Below are 14,132 nucleotides of genomic sequence, written 5' to 3'. Positions count from 1 at the left end.
CTGACGCTGTCGCCAGCCTATGTAGACAAACAAAGAAATTGACGGGCTGCTTCTTCGAGAGTCTCAGGTCGGCTGCTTCTCCCTAGTGAGCATGCGCCTTCCCAAACTGTGACCCTATTCGTTATCTTGGTTTGTTGGTTTGTTATTTTTAGAAGTAACAGTACACTGGCCTCCTAGCTTGTTAAAAGTAATATTACTGTCCTATCTTAGCTGTTAGTTGAGGTTGAAAAGAGGACTTGGAAGGACTTTCTAGAAGCCCAGAACCTCTCCACATAGATTCAGGTCCTCCTCAGTACACTTGTCTGTGTGGTTTTCGGCTCATCTTGGCCCCAGGTTCAATAGCAAGGACTCCTCTGCTTCTGCTTTTGAGCTTCCTCGGTGCTGGAGGACAGTTTTGCTTTGTGCTGTGCTGTGCTGTGGTGTGTTGTGTTGATTCATCGGTCAGTGCATGATCCTGCACCCAAATAGTCTAGTATAAGATCATTTTTACTTTGTAGCATCTGAAATACTTAAAAGCTGGGAGAGACACTGACCAGTAAGACCAGCACTATGGAGAACCTCCCAATTTATTCACCTGAGAGCCACTGCCAGCCTGGCTGGATATAGCCCCTGTCCCTGGGGAAAGCCACTCCATGAGCCCATAAGCCTATATTTTCAGCCAACTCCTTTTTTATTTTTTTAAGTGACTTTTTCTGGAAGTGACTCAAAGCCTTGAAGCCTTTTAATTATCCCATATCCATGGATTATTTATATCTGGCTGGAAATTCTACACCTAGAAGGAGCAGTTGCAGTGCAGACTACATAGCAATTGAGTTCTGCCCAAAACAACCTGCTGGGCTAAGTGCAGGATGGAGCGACCTAGCAGCCAGCCTAGGCTATCTTGGGTTTGGAGTGTGAGTCACATTCCATGGCTGAGGGTACATCTCTGTAATCACACTGTTTGCCTACGTCCCACTCTGGCCAGGGTATGGTAGTCCATGAATTTCAAGACATAATCCTGTCCCTGTTTCTTCTTCCAGACCAGTTTGCAACTCTGACCCACTGGATGGAAAAGGCCCAGAGGCAGAGTACTGCTGCCTGGGCGCTTGTTTGCCTCATGTTGGATGTCTTCCGGTAACTGACACTTCTGTGCTTTCTGTTCGGCTCACAGGTGCACACGTTCCGAGGCCCACACTGGTGTGAATACTGTGCCAATTTCATGTGGGGACTCATCGCCCAAGGAGTCCGATGTTCAGGTAGACACAGACCTTTCTCTTCCTCTAGCTACTTAAAGCATCCTTCAGGCCTAGAGGAGCTTAAAAGTCTAGCTCTTGTAAGGGCCCAGCACCTCTCTGCTTGTTGGGGGACACCATGCTAACTGTTTGCAAAACTGGAACAGATCTTATGTTCATACAAGGATGAAAAACTACCAAAGAAATGAATATGCTTCTTTAAAATGCACCTGCCTCCCTGAATGTGCAGTAGCCCTTAAGAGAAAAGGGCTTAAATAGATTATAATGGAATCACATGGATTTCCAAAATGCCACACTTCTCTCCCGCCCCACTTTACTTAGAAGGCAGGATATAAAAACAGAACACTAGTGAGTGTGGTGAGCATTTGCCACAGCCATGAAGCTAAACACTTCTCATGATGCCCCGCAGCCTCACCAACAGAACCGAAGGCTGATATGGTTACCTCCTATTACACAAACAGGAGAATGGAGCCTTAGGGACGATGGCTAATTGCCAGATAGGAAATGCTGAAACATTAGTCTAAAACCAGCGACAGTCCAGAACTCACAATCCGCGCTTTGCCGTTAGATCAATAACTACTCCCTGTCTTTTTTAGATAATATTTTTCTTTATTCTTTGAGAATTTTATACAGTGTATTTTGGTCATACTCATTTGATTTCACATATTTCAAAGTAGTTTGAACCCTGGGGTGTTTTTTTTTTTTTTAATCTCAAATTGGATGCATGCCCCAAATATCATGGAATGCATTATCTTTAAGGTACACTAAACAAAATGGAAAGGGTTGCCAAATCAGCTCATTAGCTGGGCTTCCTTACTCACTGCCCTACCATGCTTTTCCTGGCACACACTGGTGCCGAGAGCAAGAACAGCTGCTGCTGGTGTTGACTGGGATGCCATGGACAACGCCCTGGCTGCTTGCCTCCTTTCTAGGGCATGACAAATAGAATCAGCTGATGACTCCCACTGAGGGGTTCCTTGGTCCCATCCTGCCCAGTTAGTTTGTGGGATCACATATCCTCCGCCTGCCTTTCTGCCTGGAAGGTGCTTTCTTTCTTTCTTTCTTTCTTTCTTTCTTTCTTTCTTTCTTTCTTTCTTTCTTTCTTTCTTTTTGTTTTGTTGGAGACAAGGTTTCTCTGTGTAGCCTTGGCTGTCCTGGACTCACTTTGTAGACCAGGCTGGCCTCGAACTCACAGTGATCCACCTGCCTCTACCTCCCGAGTGCTGGGACTAAAGACATGCGCCACCACTTCCCGGCCTTGGAAGGTGCTTTCTTAGCTCCCATTCAGTGCCTAACTGGTTGTGAGTAATTCCAGTTTTCCTTCCTGAGTCCCAAGGCAAACCCAGGATAGAACGAGCCACCAAGCCCTCCAGGATGTCCTAATACCCTGGTGAGCACAGAACATAGACCTGGAAGGCTGCACAAAAATCCCATAGCTCGACCCCTGAGTGTGGTGGTCAACCACCTGAATTACTCTGTGGTTGTTAGTTTGGTCTGTCCAGCTGATACCTACCCAAAACATCCTTTGTCACTGGTATTATTCAGTTTCAGCAGGAAATTGGTCCAAAGTCAATATTATGGAAACAGAGCTCTGGGCTCCAATTAACTGCAATCAGCAACTTTCTCTAGGGTGGAAGGGCTCTGAGACTTTTTGTTTCTGTTCCTATTTTGTTTTAAATGAACCATAGTATAAGGTTATATTGTAAGTTTTTCTCCATTGTTTACTTTTTATTTAATTTTCTCGCTGAAGAGCAGGAAAACTAGAAGTTAGCCATTAATAGTCAAGGGTGCCACCCAGCTCTCAGTTCTCCATGATGCAGACAGATTGTTTTTAATGGTCCAGATTTTGTTTAGCAAGTGGAGTAGATTTCTATTAGGTTATGAAATTTAACATTTTTATATTAGCTATGAAACGTCCTGATTTTAGTAGGTTCAGTGTTCTATGTAGATATATTAAAGGTCTTTGAGTTTCTAAAAAAATTGAACGGAGAGTTGCTGTGTAATCCTAACGTTTTTAAGGCAGTGCTTGCATCAGACACTTGCAGGCCAATGCACACAGCAGCGTCAAGCCCACTGACGGACAAAATAGGTAATGTGGCGTGGACATACACTGGAAAGGTTTTCAATCTTATAAAAGGCAGGAAGCTCAAGCAAAGTGCAAAGGCACGCAGCTGTTAGAATCCAGGTAGGACCCATTGGCTCTCACTGACTCACTGCTGGTGAGTCGTTAAGTCCAGGGTGTGTGTGTGTGTGTTTGTGTGTGTGTGTGTGTGTAGGGGGTGCTGTTAGTGTGCATCAAGTTGTTGTTCTACAGGAACAAACAAGCGTTTGAGGCAGGTGGTGGCTGTAGCTATCCAACAATGTTGTTTGTTTGGTTTTGGGTTTTTTGTTTTTGTTTTTGAGACAGAGTTTCTCTTTGTAGCCTTGGCTGCCTGCACTGGCTTTGTAGACCAGGCTGGCCTCAAACTCACATAGATCCACCTGCCTCTGCCTCCATGAGTTCACCTAGCTCCAACAATGTTTTTAATGCCACTAAACTCTTTTAAAATTAAGAAGCAGCTGGATCTTTGTGAGATAGAGGCCAACTTGGCCTATATAGCAAGTTCCAGGCCAACTAGGGAGCCCCTGTTTCCAATAAACAAACAAATAAAAATGTAATGGTTAAAATGGTAAATATATCCTATGTGTATTTTTCTACAATAACAAAAGAAAAATCTATAACTTCATGAGGTACAGTAAAATTCACTAATGAGCAAACAGCTGGGCAGGCCTCTGTCTCCTATCCTTTTGCCAGCTGTACTTAACTTAATGTTGGCAGAGCACTATACTAGAGACACTGTGTATCTTACTTGACCTTCATGACTACTTGGTGCTGGTGTGATCCCCACTTTATAAACCAGCATCCCAGGAAGAAAACCAAGTTCTGGTTAACTCAGTCCAAATCCACATCTGCTGAGTAGCTCTGCCAAAATGAAAGTGAACTACACTTGGATTTAGTTGAATTTCACATGCTGGTTAAGCTAAGACTGTTAGAACTTTTCCTTTGAAGGGAAGAGCAGAGAACTGAGCCAGGAAACACTACCACTTGTGGCTACATAGAAGTCTGCATCTCTCAGACCTTTACTGTGGTTAACATTGTTTCTGGAAAGCAGCTGACCACATACTCATTATCGCACACGTATCATATATGTACAGAACTATTATTTTTGTACCTAGGAAAAGCACTATTCGAAGATGCTTTAAGTGCACAGCACAGTCACCTCGAGCACCCTTGGCATTAAACTTTCATTCTCCAGAACGCAAACTGTGTCTCGTAATTGTCTAGAAAGTTTGTTGGTGGCTGCCAACTGCTAACAAGGCTTTTAATTTGTGCATTGAACTTAAAAGCACCTTTCCAGCTTTGGCTCTGGATATAAGCTTTATAAATAATTACTGTAATCATCACATTACAAGGCATTGTCGTCAAATATCAGCTCTCGTATACTTCCACTGGAGTACAGGTAAACGTCGCTTCGGCTATTTCGCAGTACAGTAAGTAAAAGAGGAATGGCCCCCCTCCAACTGCCAGCAAGAAAAAAGGGAATAGAAACTGCAGGCTGCTCTCCAGGAAAGGCAGAGTGAACACAAGCCAGGGACTCTTCACATCAAAGACCAGACAGTCCTGTAGACAGAGTAACTCCGTACCCCACAAAAGAATATCAAAGACATAAGGGCACAGCCTAGAAGGAGCCTCGGTGTTCCTAATGAGCCATGACTAAGTCCCAGAACCAATGCCCCAAAGCTCACTGTGGGACCTATGAGCAGCCTGACCATTGGCCTGACTATCTCAGTGAGGTAATCAGTTCTTCTGGTCTAGAAAATGAGTCATGAGGACAAAGCAGTCGTACAAGACTTCAAAGAGCCAGGATGAGTCTCATGCTCACTGATGGAAAGGACGTCCTCTTGGCGGGGTGCGGGGCATTGCAGGGCAGTGAATTAAGCCCTTGGGTACTGCAATATGGATGCTAGCAGCTCATGGTTTGTCTTGGGACTTGACAAACGGTCCCAGCAAGGCTAATATGGCTTCTTTGTTTACAGATTGTGGGTTAAATGTACACAAACAGTGCTCCAAGCATGTCCCCAATGACTGCCAGCCTGATCTCAAGAGGATCAAGAAAGTGTACTGTTGTGACCTCACCACACTTGTCAAAGCTCACAACACTCAGAGACCCATGGTGGTAGACATATGTATTCGGGAAATTGAAGCAAGAGGTTTGGAAAATACTTTCTACTGTTATATTAATTATATTGTGTTGATTTAGGTTTTTTTAAATTTTGCTGAGGAAATTGTTAGGAGAATGACTTGTACACACATGCGGATAACCAATAAGTATAGCCAACCAATAACATCAATATCCATTCCTATATAAGCTGTGCGTGCCCACATTCTGCAAATGTCTACTGAGCCTTTACTCCAGGCTAGATATTGATAATATGAAAGTCTTCATTCTCAATCCCAATTGACTGGAGAATCAGGGGTAACAAATGAACACATGAGTGTACCCACAGCACCACTGGCCACAGAGAAGGGTATCTTCATCTTGTCTGTTTTAAACAGGGATTTGTTCCATTTGGAATATGCTCCCTCCTCTCTAAAGTGGGTGAAATCAGTGGAGCCCCCAGAAGATGGTGCATCTGGAAGACCTGGCACCTGCCCAGCATGCAGGGCATATCTTCTGCTATTTCTTTCCACTTTGTTTGCATGACCAACTGGATTAGTTATATTTCTCATTGCTGCACAAGACCCAGGCTACAGCAACTGGAGGAAGGAAGCATTTATTTTGGTCCACAGTTTGGGAAGTATAGTTCATCGTAGAAAAGCATGGCAGGAGAAATGTGGGATGGATGACTGTATTGTGTCTGCAGTAAGCAAAACAAACAAACAAACAAAAGAGAGAACCAGAGAAGCGAGTGGCCACTGCAGTGGATATTGTTTCGAAACCAAATGTTCCATTAGAGGAGAGGAGAGGGATAGGAAAACAAATACTGGAGGATGGCTGCCTCTTCTGCTCTGCAAACTCCAGCCCATCTCTTGGGACTGCCTCCAGTGATCAGCTTCTGGGGGCAGGAGGGTCTCCCTAGATGCCTCTTCCTTCTATGATATAGGCTGCATGTCCACCACTGTGTATTCCTGTAAACTGCTATGATCTCCCTTCTCTGGCCATGTATGTCCCACCCTTGCTGGGATGAGCTTGCATGTACCACCTGGAGCACAGTGGCACCCAGGTTGTATATGGTGAGTCACTTCCAGGAGATCAAAAGTGGCAATTTCAGCAGTGGGTACTGAAACAAAGAGAGGAGATTAACTGAGAATGCCTGCCATAGGGCAGTAGAGCTGAGATTAACTGAGCATGCCTGCCATGTGACAGTAGATCTGAGATTAACTGAGAATGCCTGCCATGAGGCAGTAGAGCTGAGATTAACTAAGCATGCCTGCCATGAGGCAGTAGAACCTCATGAGATTGAGCATGCCTGCCATGGTCCCAGGAAGAATAGAGACACCCATCCCTTGTATTTAGTACAGACTCTGGTATATGGCATATATTACATATTTCATAAAATAAAAATTAAAAACCAGAAAAGTATGTTATCAGGAGTTTGACAGGATATATTCTTCACTTAGTTTTGCTGTGGTGCAGTTTTGACACCAATTCAGATTTGACATATGGAATCTGAAACTTGATCCTTTAATCCTGCTGCTATTTTCATCTTACATGCCACCCACTGGGTATAGGAGAGCAGCTTTAGCATGTGCCCCACACATCGATATACTCAAACAGGCAGAAACATATTCTCTCTCTTACAGTGATTGCGTTCTCAGACCATTTGACAGAATTTAACCCTACTGCATATGTTTGTATAATAAACTACCTGAAGGCAGAATAAATCAAGCACACTTAGTAAGTTAGCACATTGTCTTATTTATGTTTAAGCATGAAAGCCTATAACATTCAGATTTCTCCAATAAAGTCTGAATAAGCAGAGCTGCTGATAAGATGTGAGGGAGCACCAGAGTTCGTGTGAGAGTCAGATCTCAGTCTCCACTCAACGGTGGAGAATATCCTGTTCGTCGGCTAGGTCTTGGTAGGGGTTCAAAGTTTACTGCCTATATTCTCCTTGGCTGGTGCCTTAGTTTGAGGAGGACCCCGGAACCCAGATCTGCTCTGGTGCCCCTTTTCTGACCACGTCCCCTGGATGGGGGGCCCTGGCGGCACTCAGAGGAAGGATAGCAAGTTACCAAAAAGAGACTCAATATTCTAAGAGCATATATAGGGAAAGGAGGTCTCCCTCAATCACAGACATAGGGGAGGGGAGACGGGGGAAGTGGGAGGGAGGGAGGAATGGGACAAAACAGGGGAAGGGCTAACAATTGAGATGTAATATGAATAAATTAATAAAAAAAAAAGATGCGAGGGAAAAAGCCAAGCCTTGCCTGCATGGGTGAAGTAGGTGTGCAGAACTCTGATGAACAAGGTAGTTAGGGAGACTTAGTCTGCAGCCAGGTAGGAGGAAGACCCAGTCTTCACCAAGATGCCCATCTCCAGCAAGCAGATGAAGACAGACTCATGTGGAGATTGGTAGGGAAAGTCCAGGTGCTTAGACAACAGGGCAGGAGGCACCCATCAGACCACCAACCAAATTTGCTCAGTTCTTGGCAGCACTCGGTGCAGATACAAAATTAGAATGGCTTTATTAGATGCTGTGAGAAACCAAAGCTAATGTCTCCCCGTCTCTCTTGCCCCCGCTGCTGCCCTGCAGGATTAAAGTCAGAAGGGCTCTATAGAGTCTCTGGGTTCACAGAACACATAGAAGATGTCAAGATGGCATTTGACAGAGGTGAGTGTGGACTGCCTCTAACGTTACCTGGTTTACCAGGTGCCCTCCGTGCTAGAAGAACACCTTACTCAGAGTGGACATGGGGTCTGGGGGTTACTGAGAGTCATTCTTCAGAAATCAGAAGAATCATGATTCCAAATTCTGTGGGAGAACTGTTTCCGTAGATGGAGAACAGGTCACCTCATGAGGAAGAGCATGTGAAAGAGCATGTTGTTCAGGAGTCTGTCATGTCTGCTATGCATTTGCTGTCTTGGTTTGTGCTTTTGGCCATTTTATAACTTCTTTTAAAACTTGGAACCAAATTTGCTAAGGCATTTATGCTTTTAATTCACCATATAAAATATGTTAACAATCCCCACATGATTAAACAATATTTATTCACAATAATCTCATGACCTGTGTTAGGTGAAATGGACTGATGCTAATAGTACAATTTTAAAGTTAAAAAAAAAATGACTTAAGGACCAGCAAAATGACTCAGTGTTTGCCACCTAGCCTTACAACTAATGTTCCATCCCTATGGAGGAGGTAACTAACTCCCACAATTGTCCTCTGGCTGTCATTCATGGGCTGTGACACAACTATGCTACCTAAAAAATAAACATAATTTAAATAAACACACACACGTTATACTTCAAAGTGCGGGGAAGATGGATCGGTGAGTAAGAGCACTTGGTGTGCAAGCATGAGGATCTGAGTTCAAATCCCCATCGCCCATGTAAAGCTCTGGGTATGGTCTCATATGTGACTGTGACCTCAGCACTGTTGGGTTAGAGATAGGAGGATAGCTGGGCCTTGGTGACCACCACCCTAACTCCTGGTTCCATGCTGGCACATACCTTTGCATACTCTCTACATACATAACACACACACACACACACACACACACACACACACACACACACACACACAAAGTACCTTGAGAATGATCATAGCAATTAGCAAGAAATATAATTGGGATTAAATGCAAAGAATTTTCCTCAGTGAGCCTGAGGAAAAGCCTTAAAAACCAAAGGTATCTAGTGATTATTTATGTATAGGATCAGCCAAAAACCACTGGCATAGACAGCATATTTAAAAATAAATAAATAAATAAGGAAGTTGTACAGCCACAAAAAATAACACATTTTATTATTATGACATTTACATACTTGTGTATCATTGTATGTTACTTCATATCAGATTGTTGCTCTGTGGTAAGGCGGTGCGTCTGCAGTAGGAATTACTATGATAAATTTCTGTTGGGCAATTAGCAGGGGCTGGGACTCAGAGAAGTGCTTCTTATCCACCCTTCTGCACTCCTGTCTGTACTCTCTTTATAGTCTGTGCCACTCTCACTGAGCCTGTTCTGTTACCCCAAGTTCCTAATACTTTTAGGAGCTGGGAGACTGAGCCCCTGAGGCTTGCCAGCAAATTCTATGTTGAGTCTCTTTTCCAGTGCCTTCTTTGACTTGGTGAGATAAGGTTTAATTGAGACTTGGACCATTACTATTTTTCAGATGGTGATAAGGCAGATATCTCTGCTAACATCTACCCAGACATAAACATCATTACCGGAGCCCTGAAACTGTACTTCAGAGACTTACCCATCCCCGTCATCACATACGACACCTATTCCAAATTTATAGAGGCAGCGAGTAAGTACAGAGGTCTACAGGCTTCTTCATTTCAGAAAAATTAGAACTCAGAACTCTTCTAGGATTCTCGTGAGCATGGACTTTGTCAAGTGGGGGCACAGAAGTCTATCAAATAGAAACCCAGGTAGCACCCACCAGATGCCCCTGAGTCCATACTTGCCGAGCTCTACAGGCAGAAGCTGAGAGCCAGGCCTCTCTGTCCCTCATCATTTCTCCCTATGTCCTGGTAACTAGCACAGACAGACCAATTCTGACATTTGCTGAAAGTACATTTTCATAATCAAGAAAAAAAACAAAACCAAAAAACAGTGTTCTCCAAAGAGGGACATGTAAGCCATTGCTATCTGCTGTGGAAATCAAGGCTAGCCCAGGTTATAGTGTCAGGCCTTGGGTTAAAAAGATGATAGACTTGTATTAGATACACAGTCAAGAGCATATAGTATTTACTATGTGGGGTACTATGCTAGGGCCACTTACTAATATCTTCTAGTTAAATCTTTTTAATCCAGCCCATGAAGTGGAAACTATAATCTGCTGTTAGAGGGTAGAAAGCTAGCAGGGAGAGCTGACCTGACATGCCCATGAGGAACCATCAGCATCTATCTTCTGTCAGCCAACAGTTGACCTCATCCTTACCCAGTGTTGACCAATTGGGTCCACTGCTCTTAGGGATGATGAATAAAGGCTATGTCTAGAGAGAGGACCACACTTTGCCTGGTAAAGGGCAGTGATAAGGCAGGAGGAACTCAGGTGCTGAGACGCATGGGAGAGAAGCCAGGGCTCCTCTGAGGAACTTCTTTTGGATTTGTGGGGTATTATATATCCTTAAAGGTTTCGGCATATATGTATAAGATGCCTGACAGGAAGAAGCAAAGGCCTGATCAGATCCATGTACAATGTATTTTCCAGATGATCTGTGGTCCTTCCCCCTAACAAGACCATTCTTTCCTGGGTTCTGGTGGTCCTTGGTAGAGAAGGTTCTAAAAGCTGACTACTATTGTCCTAGGAAGGGTGGCAGGAGGGCTTTCCTTGAGTCCCTGCCAAAACCTCTCCGTGCCCCAAAGTCCACACGCTCTTTCTTCCATCGTCATGTGTCTAGTATCTGCCTCCTAACCTGTTTGCACGTGAGGTTAACCCTTGCAATGCCTTTGTGAAAGTGCCTTCATGGATGGCATTGTTGGCTGGCCCATCTGCCAATGTCCTTGCACTGAAAGATATATTTGATACGGAGGTCTGGGAAGGAAAAAGTCATTAGACAACTTCTAGGCCACACTACCACATGACACTGAGGAAATCAGGGCTTGGATAGATTGAGCAAGTTGAGATCTCAGGAAGGCAACACAGATTGTACATAATATCAGAGTTAAAAATTCTATGGGACTCTTGCTCCCTGGATGATGAGTATAGCAGGCACCTACTTCACAGATGTTCATTTAAATATACAGTGCTCCACCTCAGCTCTCTCTGGAATGAGATAGGACGTGAGAAAACTTAAAGGGTATCTGAGATGTATGAATTTTTGAGATGCCTCATTTGCAGCAAGGACAAAGAAAACAGACTTTTGATTGTGTGCTCTTCATAGAAATCTCCAATGCGGATGAGAGGCTGGAAGCTGTCCATGAGGTCCTGATGCTGCTGCCACCTGCCCACTATGAGACCCTGCGCTACCTGATGATCCACCTCAAAAAGTAAGCCGACAGCTCCATCCCTGACACCCCTCATCTGCCCAGGGTAGGAAGACATTAGTACACCCCATGAAAAGTACACAGAGTAGCTGCTGGTATGATGTAGATTCTAGAAGCTGTGATTAGAAATGCCCATGGAAGGCAGAGTTGTTCCCTTTAAAGGGCCCCCCCCCCCGTCTACCCCAAAGAGAGAGGAAGACTAACAACTTTCCCACTGCCAGGTCTGGCTGAGATGCAGCGTTGATTCCCTCTGGACCTCAGCTTCTGTGTGCTGGCACACAGAAGATTACCTCAGTGATGCTGGTTTCTTAATTCCAGCTGGTTCTTCAGCTCCAACTGATCAGCACCAGTTGTCCCCAAAAGCAAAAGTTTCACTTCAGTAGTGCTGGTCTCTTCTTAATCACAGCTGATTCTTCAGCCCCCACTGACCACAGACACAGTTATTATATTGTATGGACAGCCTAAGACAGTCTTTGCTTCCTTCTGAAATTTCACAAGCCAGGCCTCTATCATCTGCATTGTTCTCAGCAGCCTCGTCTTCCAAGATCACACAGAACACCCCATTAAGCTTTCTTTGACCACTAAAGGCTTTTCCATCTCTAAGTTCCAAACACTCCACAAACCTCAGAAAAACAACATGGTTGGAGCACTACAAGTGTTCCACTGGAACACTGGAAGTACTGGAGTGTATTCTGACAACATTCCACTCTTGGGTACTCATTTCTGTCCTAGTTGGGTTTCTATGGCCTTGATAAAACCCACAACCAAAAGCTGCTGGGAGAGGAAAGGTTTTATTTGGCTTATATTTCCAATCCATAGTCAGGACTGAGGGAAGTCAGGGCAGGAACTCAAGGCAGAAACCTTGAGGCAGGAACTAAAGCAGAGCCCATAGAAGAACTCTGCTTATTAGTTTGTTCTACATGGTTTCCTCAGGCTATTTACTGCAATCTAGAACCACCTGCCCAAGGATGGTACCACCCACTGTGGGATGGGTCCTCCCATGTCAATCATCAATCAGTCAAGTAACTGTCTCGCAGGCCAGTCTGATGGAGGCCTTTTTGAAACTGAGGTTCCTCTTCCCAGGTGAAGAATGACCTCTTTCCTGCTTGTTTTGTTTGTTTGGTTTTTGTTTTGTTTTGTTTTTAGCTGTGCAGCATCAAAATAACTCAAACTGAGTTGATGAAAAATAACATTAAGTGGCTAATTCAAATCTGCTCCGAGGGAAGAGAGAACAAGGGATTGTCTCTCTATGAAGCCTAAACACAATTTATTCTTCTTTGTGGAACTTACTCCATTTTGTATGTGATGAGCATTCTAAAAGACAAAATTCCCAAAGGCAAGAATCTGGGAAATCATCATTCATTCTACAAGGAAACCAGTAAAGCAACTTTAGGGCTTAGATTTCCTCCTTAAAGCCTCTCTGGTTCTTCTCTGGAGGCTGGTCCAACAAAAATAATTGCTCTGTACCTCATCCTTGGGGAACTAGGCATAATAAACAATTGACCTCCCATCTGGCCACATTCCAGCCATTCTCCTGCCCTTTGACAATAGCCAGGGTCTTCCTAAAAACACAGCAGCCTGTTCTACAATCTTTTTCCATATGCTACCAATCCTGACTGCCCTCAGCCCCCTCTCCAGCATCAGACCAGTAGGAAATGGTGACAAAAACCAGATTTCCATATGAGGCCCATGAAGATACCATGGGTCAGCTAGTGACCCTCTGCCCCTTCAAACTGATACCTCCTAAAGAACAGTTGCACGTTTCTTCAAGAAGGACAGATTCCCAACCCTTAAACAGTGTTCACAATAGATTCTAGTAAGTCACTTTGTTATACTGGCTAAAGGCAGTATAGCTTCCAGAAGGAAACCAAATCAGAAAATCACCTCTTTAAAAAGAGAAATGTCTTCCTCTCATTTTTACTCTTCGTTTGCTTTTGCAGTCCCCTGACCCCAGAGATGCTCTCAGGCCTGACGTGCAGAGCTAGAACATCAGTCCTTCTGCAAACCGGCCTGAGCTCTCTGTGCTTGCCTTGCAGGGTTACCATGAATGAGAAGGACAATTTAATGAATGCAGAAAACCTGGGGATCGTGTTTGGGCCCACCCTGATGAGACCCCCCGAGGACAGCACCCTCACCACCCTCCATGACATGCGGTACCAGAAGCTGATCGTGCAGATTTTAATAGAAAACGAAGACGTTTTGTTCTAACCCGTCAGGGAAATGGGCTGATAGGGCTTATGGAATAAAATCGTTTCTTACACTTGATTTGTTTTCCAAACAAGTGGCAGAATTTCCTGGACCACAGTGGATTGCAGAGTTGGGGACTGTGTCTCCCTCCTCCTCCACATGAGAGCAAGGGTGAGGGGTAGGAAACCCCTTACCTTGGGTCTTTTGCCGTGCCTCCTACGTATGTCTGTTTTGCTGAAAGAGTGATTACTAAATCTTTCTTTAACTTATTAAAAAAAAAAAAAAGTAGACTTTTAAGCTTCAGTCTTACCCGTAATAAAAGGGAACTTAATTCATAAAGGTACTTGGTACAGTATGCATTTTCCACCTTCAAAAAAAGAAGACAATTCTATATGTTAAATGTTAAATGAAACCTATATATTGTAAAATGTATTTTATTTTAGCTGCAAGAATGTTATTTTATTTTAGCAAATAGAATTCAATGCAGTGCATTGGTTATTGCCCTGTACCTTGTC

At 44.0% G+C, this 14,132-nt stretch overlaps 1 protein-coding gene across 2 annotated transcripts in view; it reads left to right on the top strand.

Moving 5' to 3' along the window:
• Chn2 (chimerin 2) overlaps positions 1 to 13,902 on the top strand; it is a 261,200-nt gene extending 247,298 nt beyond the window's left edge. For both annotated transcript variants that reach the window (XM_051152338.1, XM_051152337.1), the window contains exons 8-13: positions 1,151 to 1,235; positions 5,310 to 5,483; positions 8,031 to 8,108; positions 9,608 to 9,745; positions 11,328 to 11,433; positions 13,467 to 13,902. In XM_051152338.1, coding sequence (XP_051008295.1) covers positions 1,151 to 1,235; positions 5,310 to 5,483; positions 8,031 to 8,108; positions 9,608 to 9,745; positions 11,328 to 11,433; positions 13,467 to 13,638 — 753 coding nt within the window. In that variant the 3' untranslated portion in view covers positions 13,639 to 13,902. The remainder of the gene's footprint in view (positions 1 to 1,150; positions 1,236 to 5,309; positions 5,484 to 8,030; positions 8,109 to 9,607; positions 9,746 to 11,327; positions 11,434 to 13,466) is intronic.
• The last annotated feature ends 230 nt before the right edge of the window (positions 13,903 to 14,132 follow it).

Source organism: Acomys russatus, chromosome 10, assembly GCF_903995435.1.
Source record: "Acomys russatus chromosome 10, mAcoRus1.1, whole genome shotgun sequence".
NCBI classification, from domain to species: domain Eukaryota; kingdom Metazoa; phylum Chordata; class Mammalia; order Rodentia; family Muridae; genus Acomys; species Acomys russatus.
The sequence above is the reverse complement of the archived record's forward strand: the minus strand, read 5'-3'. Positions and strand labels throughout refer to the sequence as shown.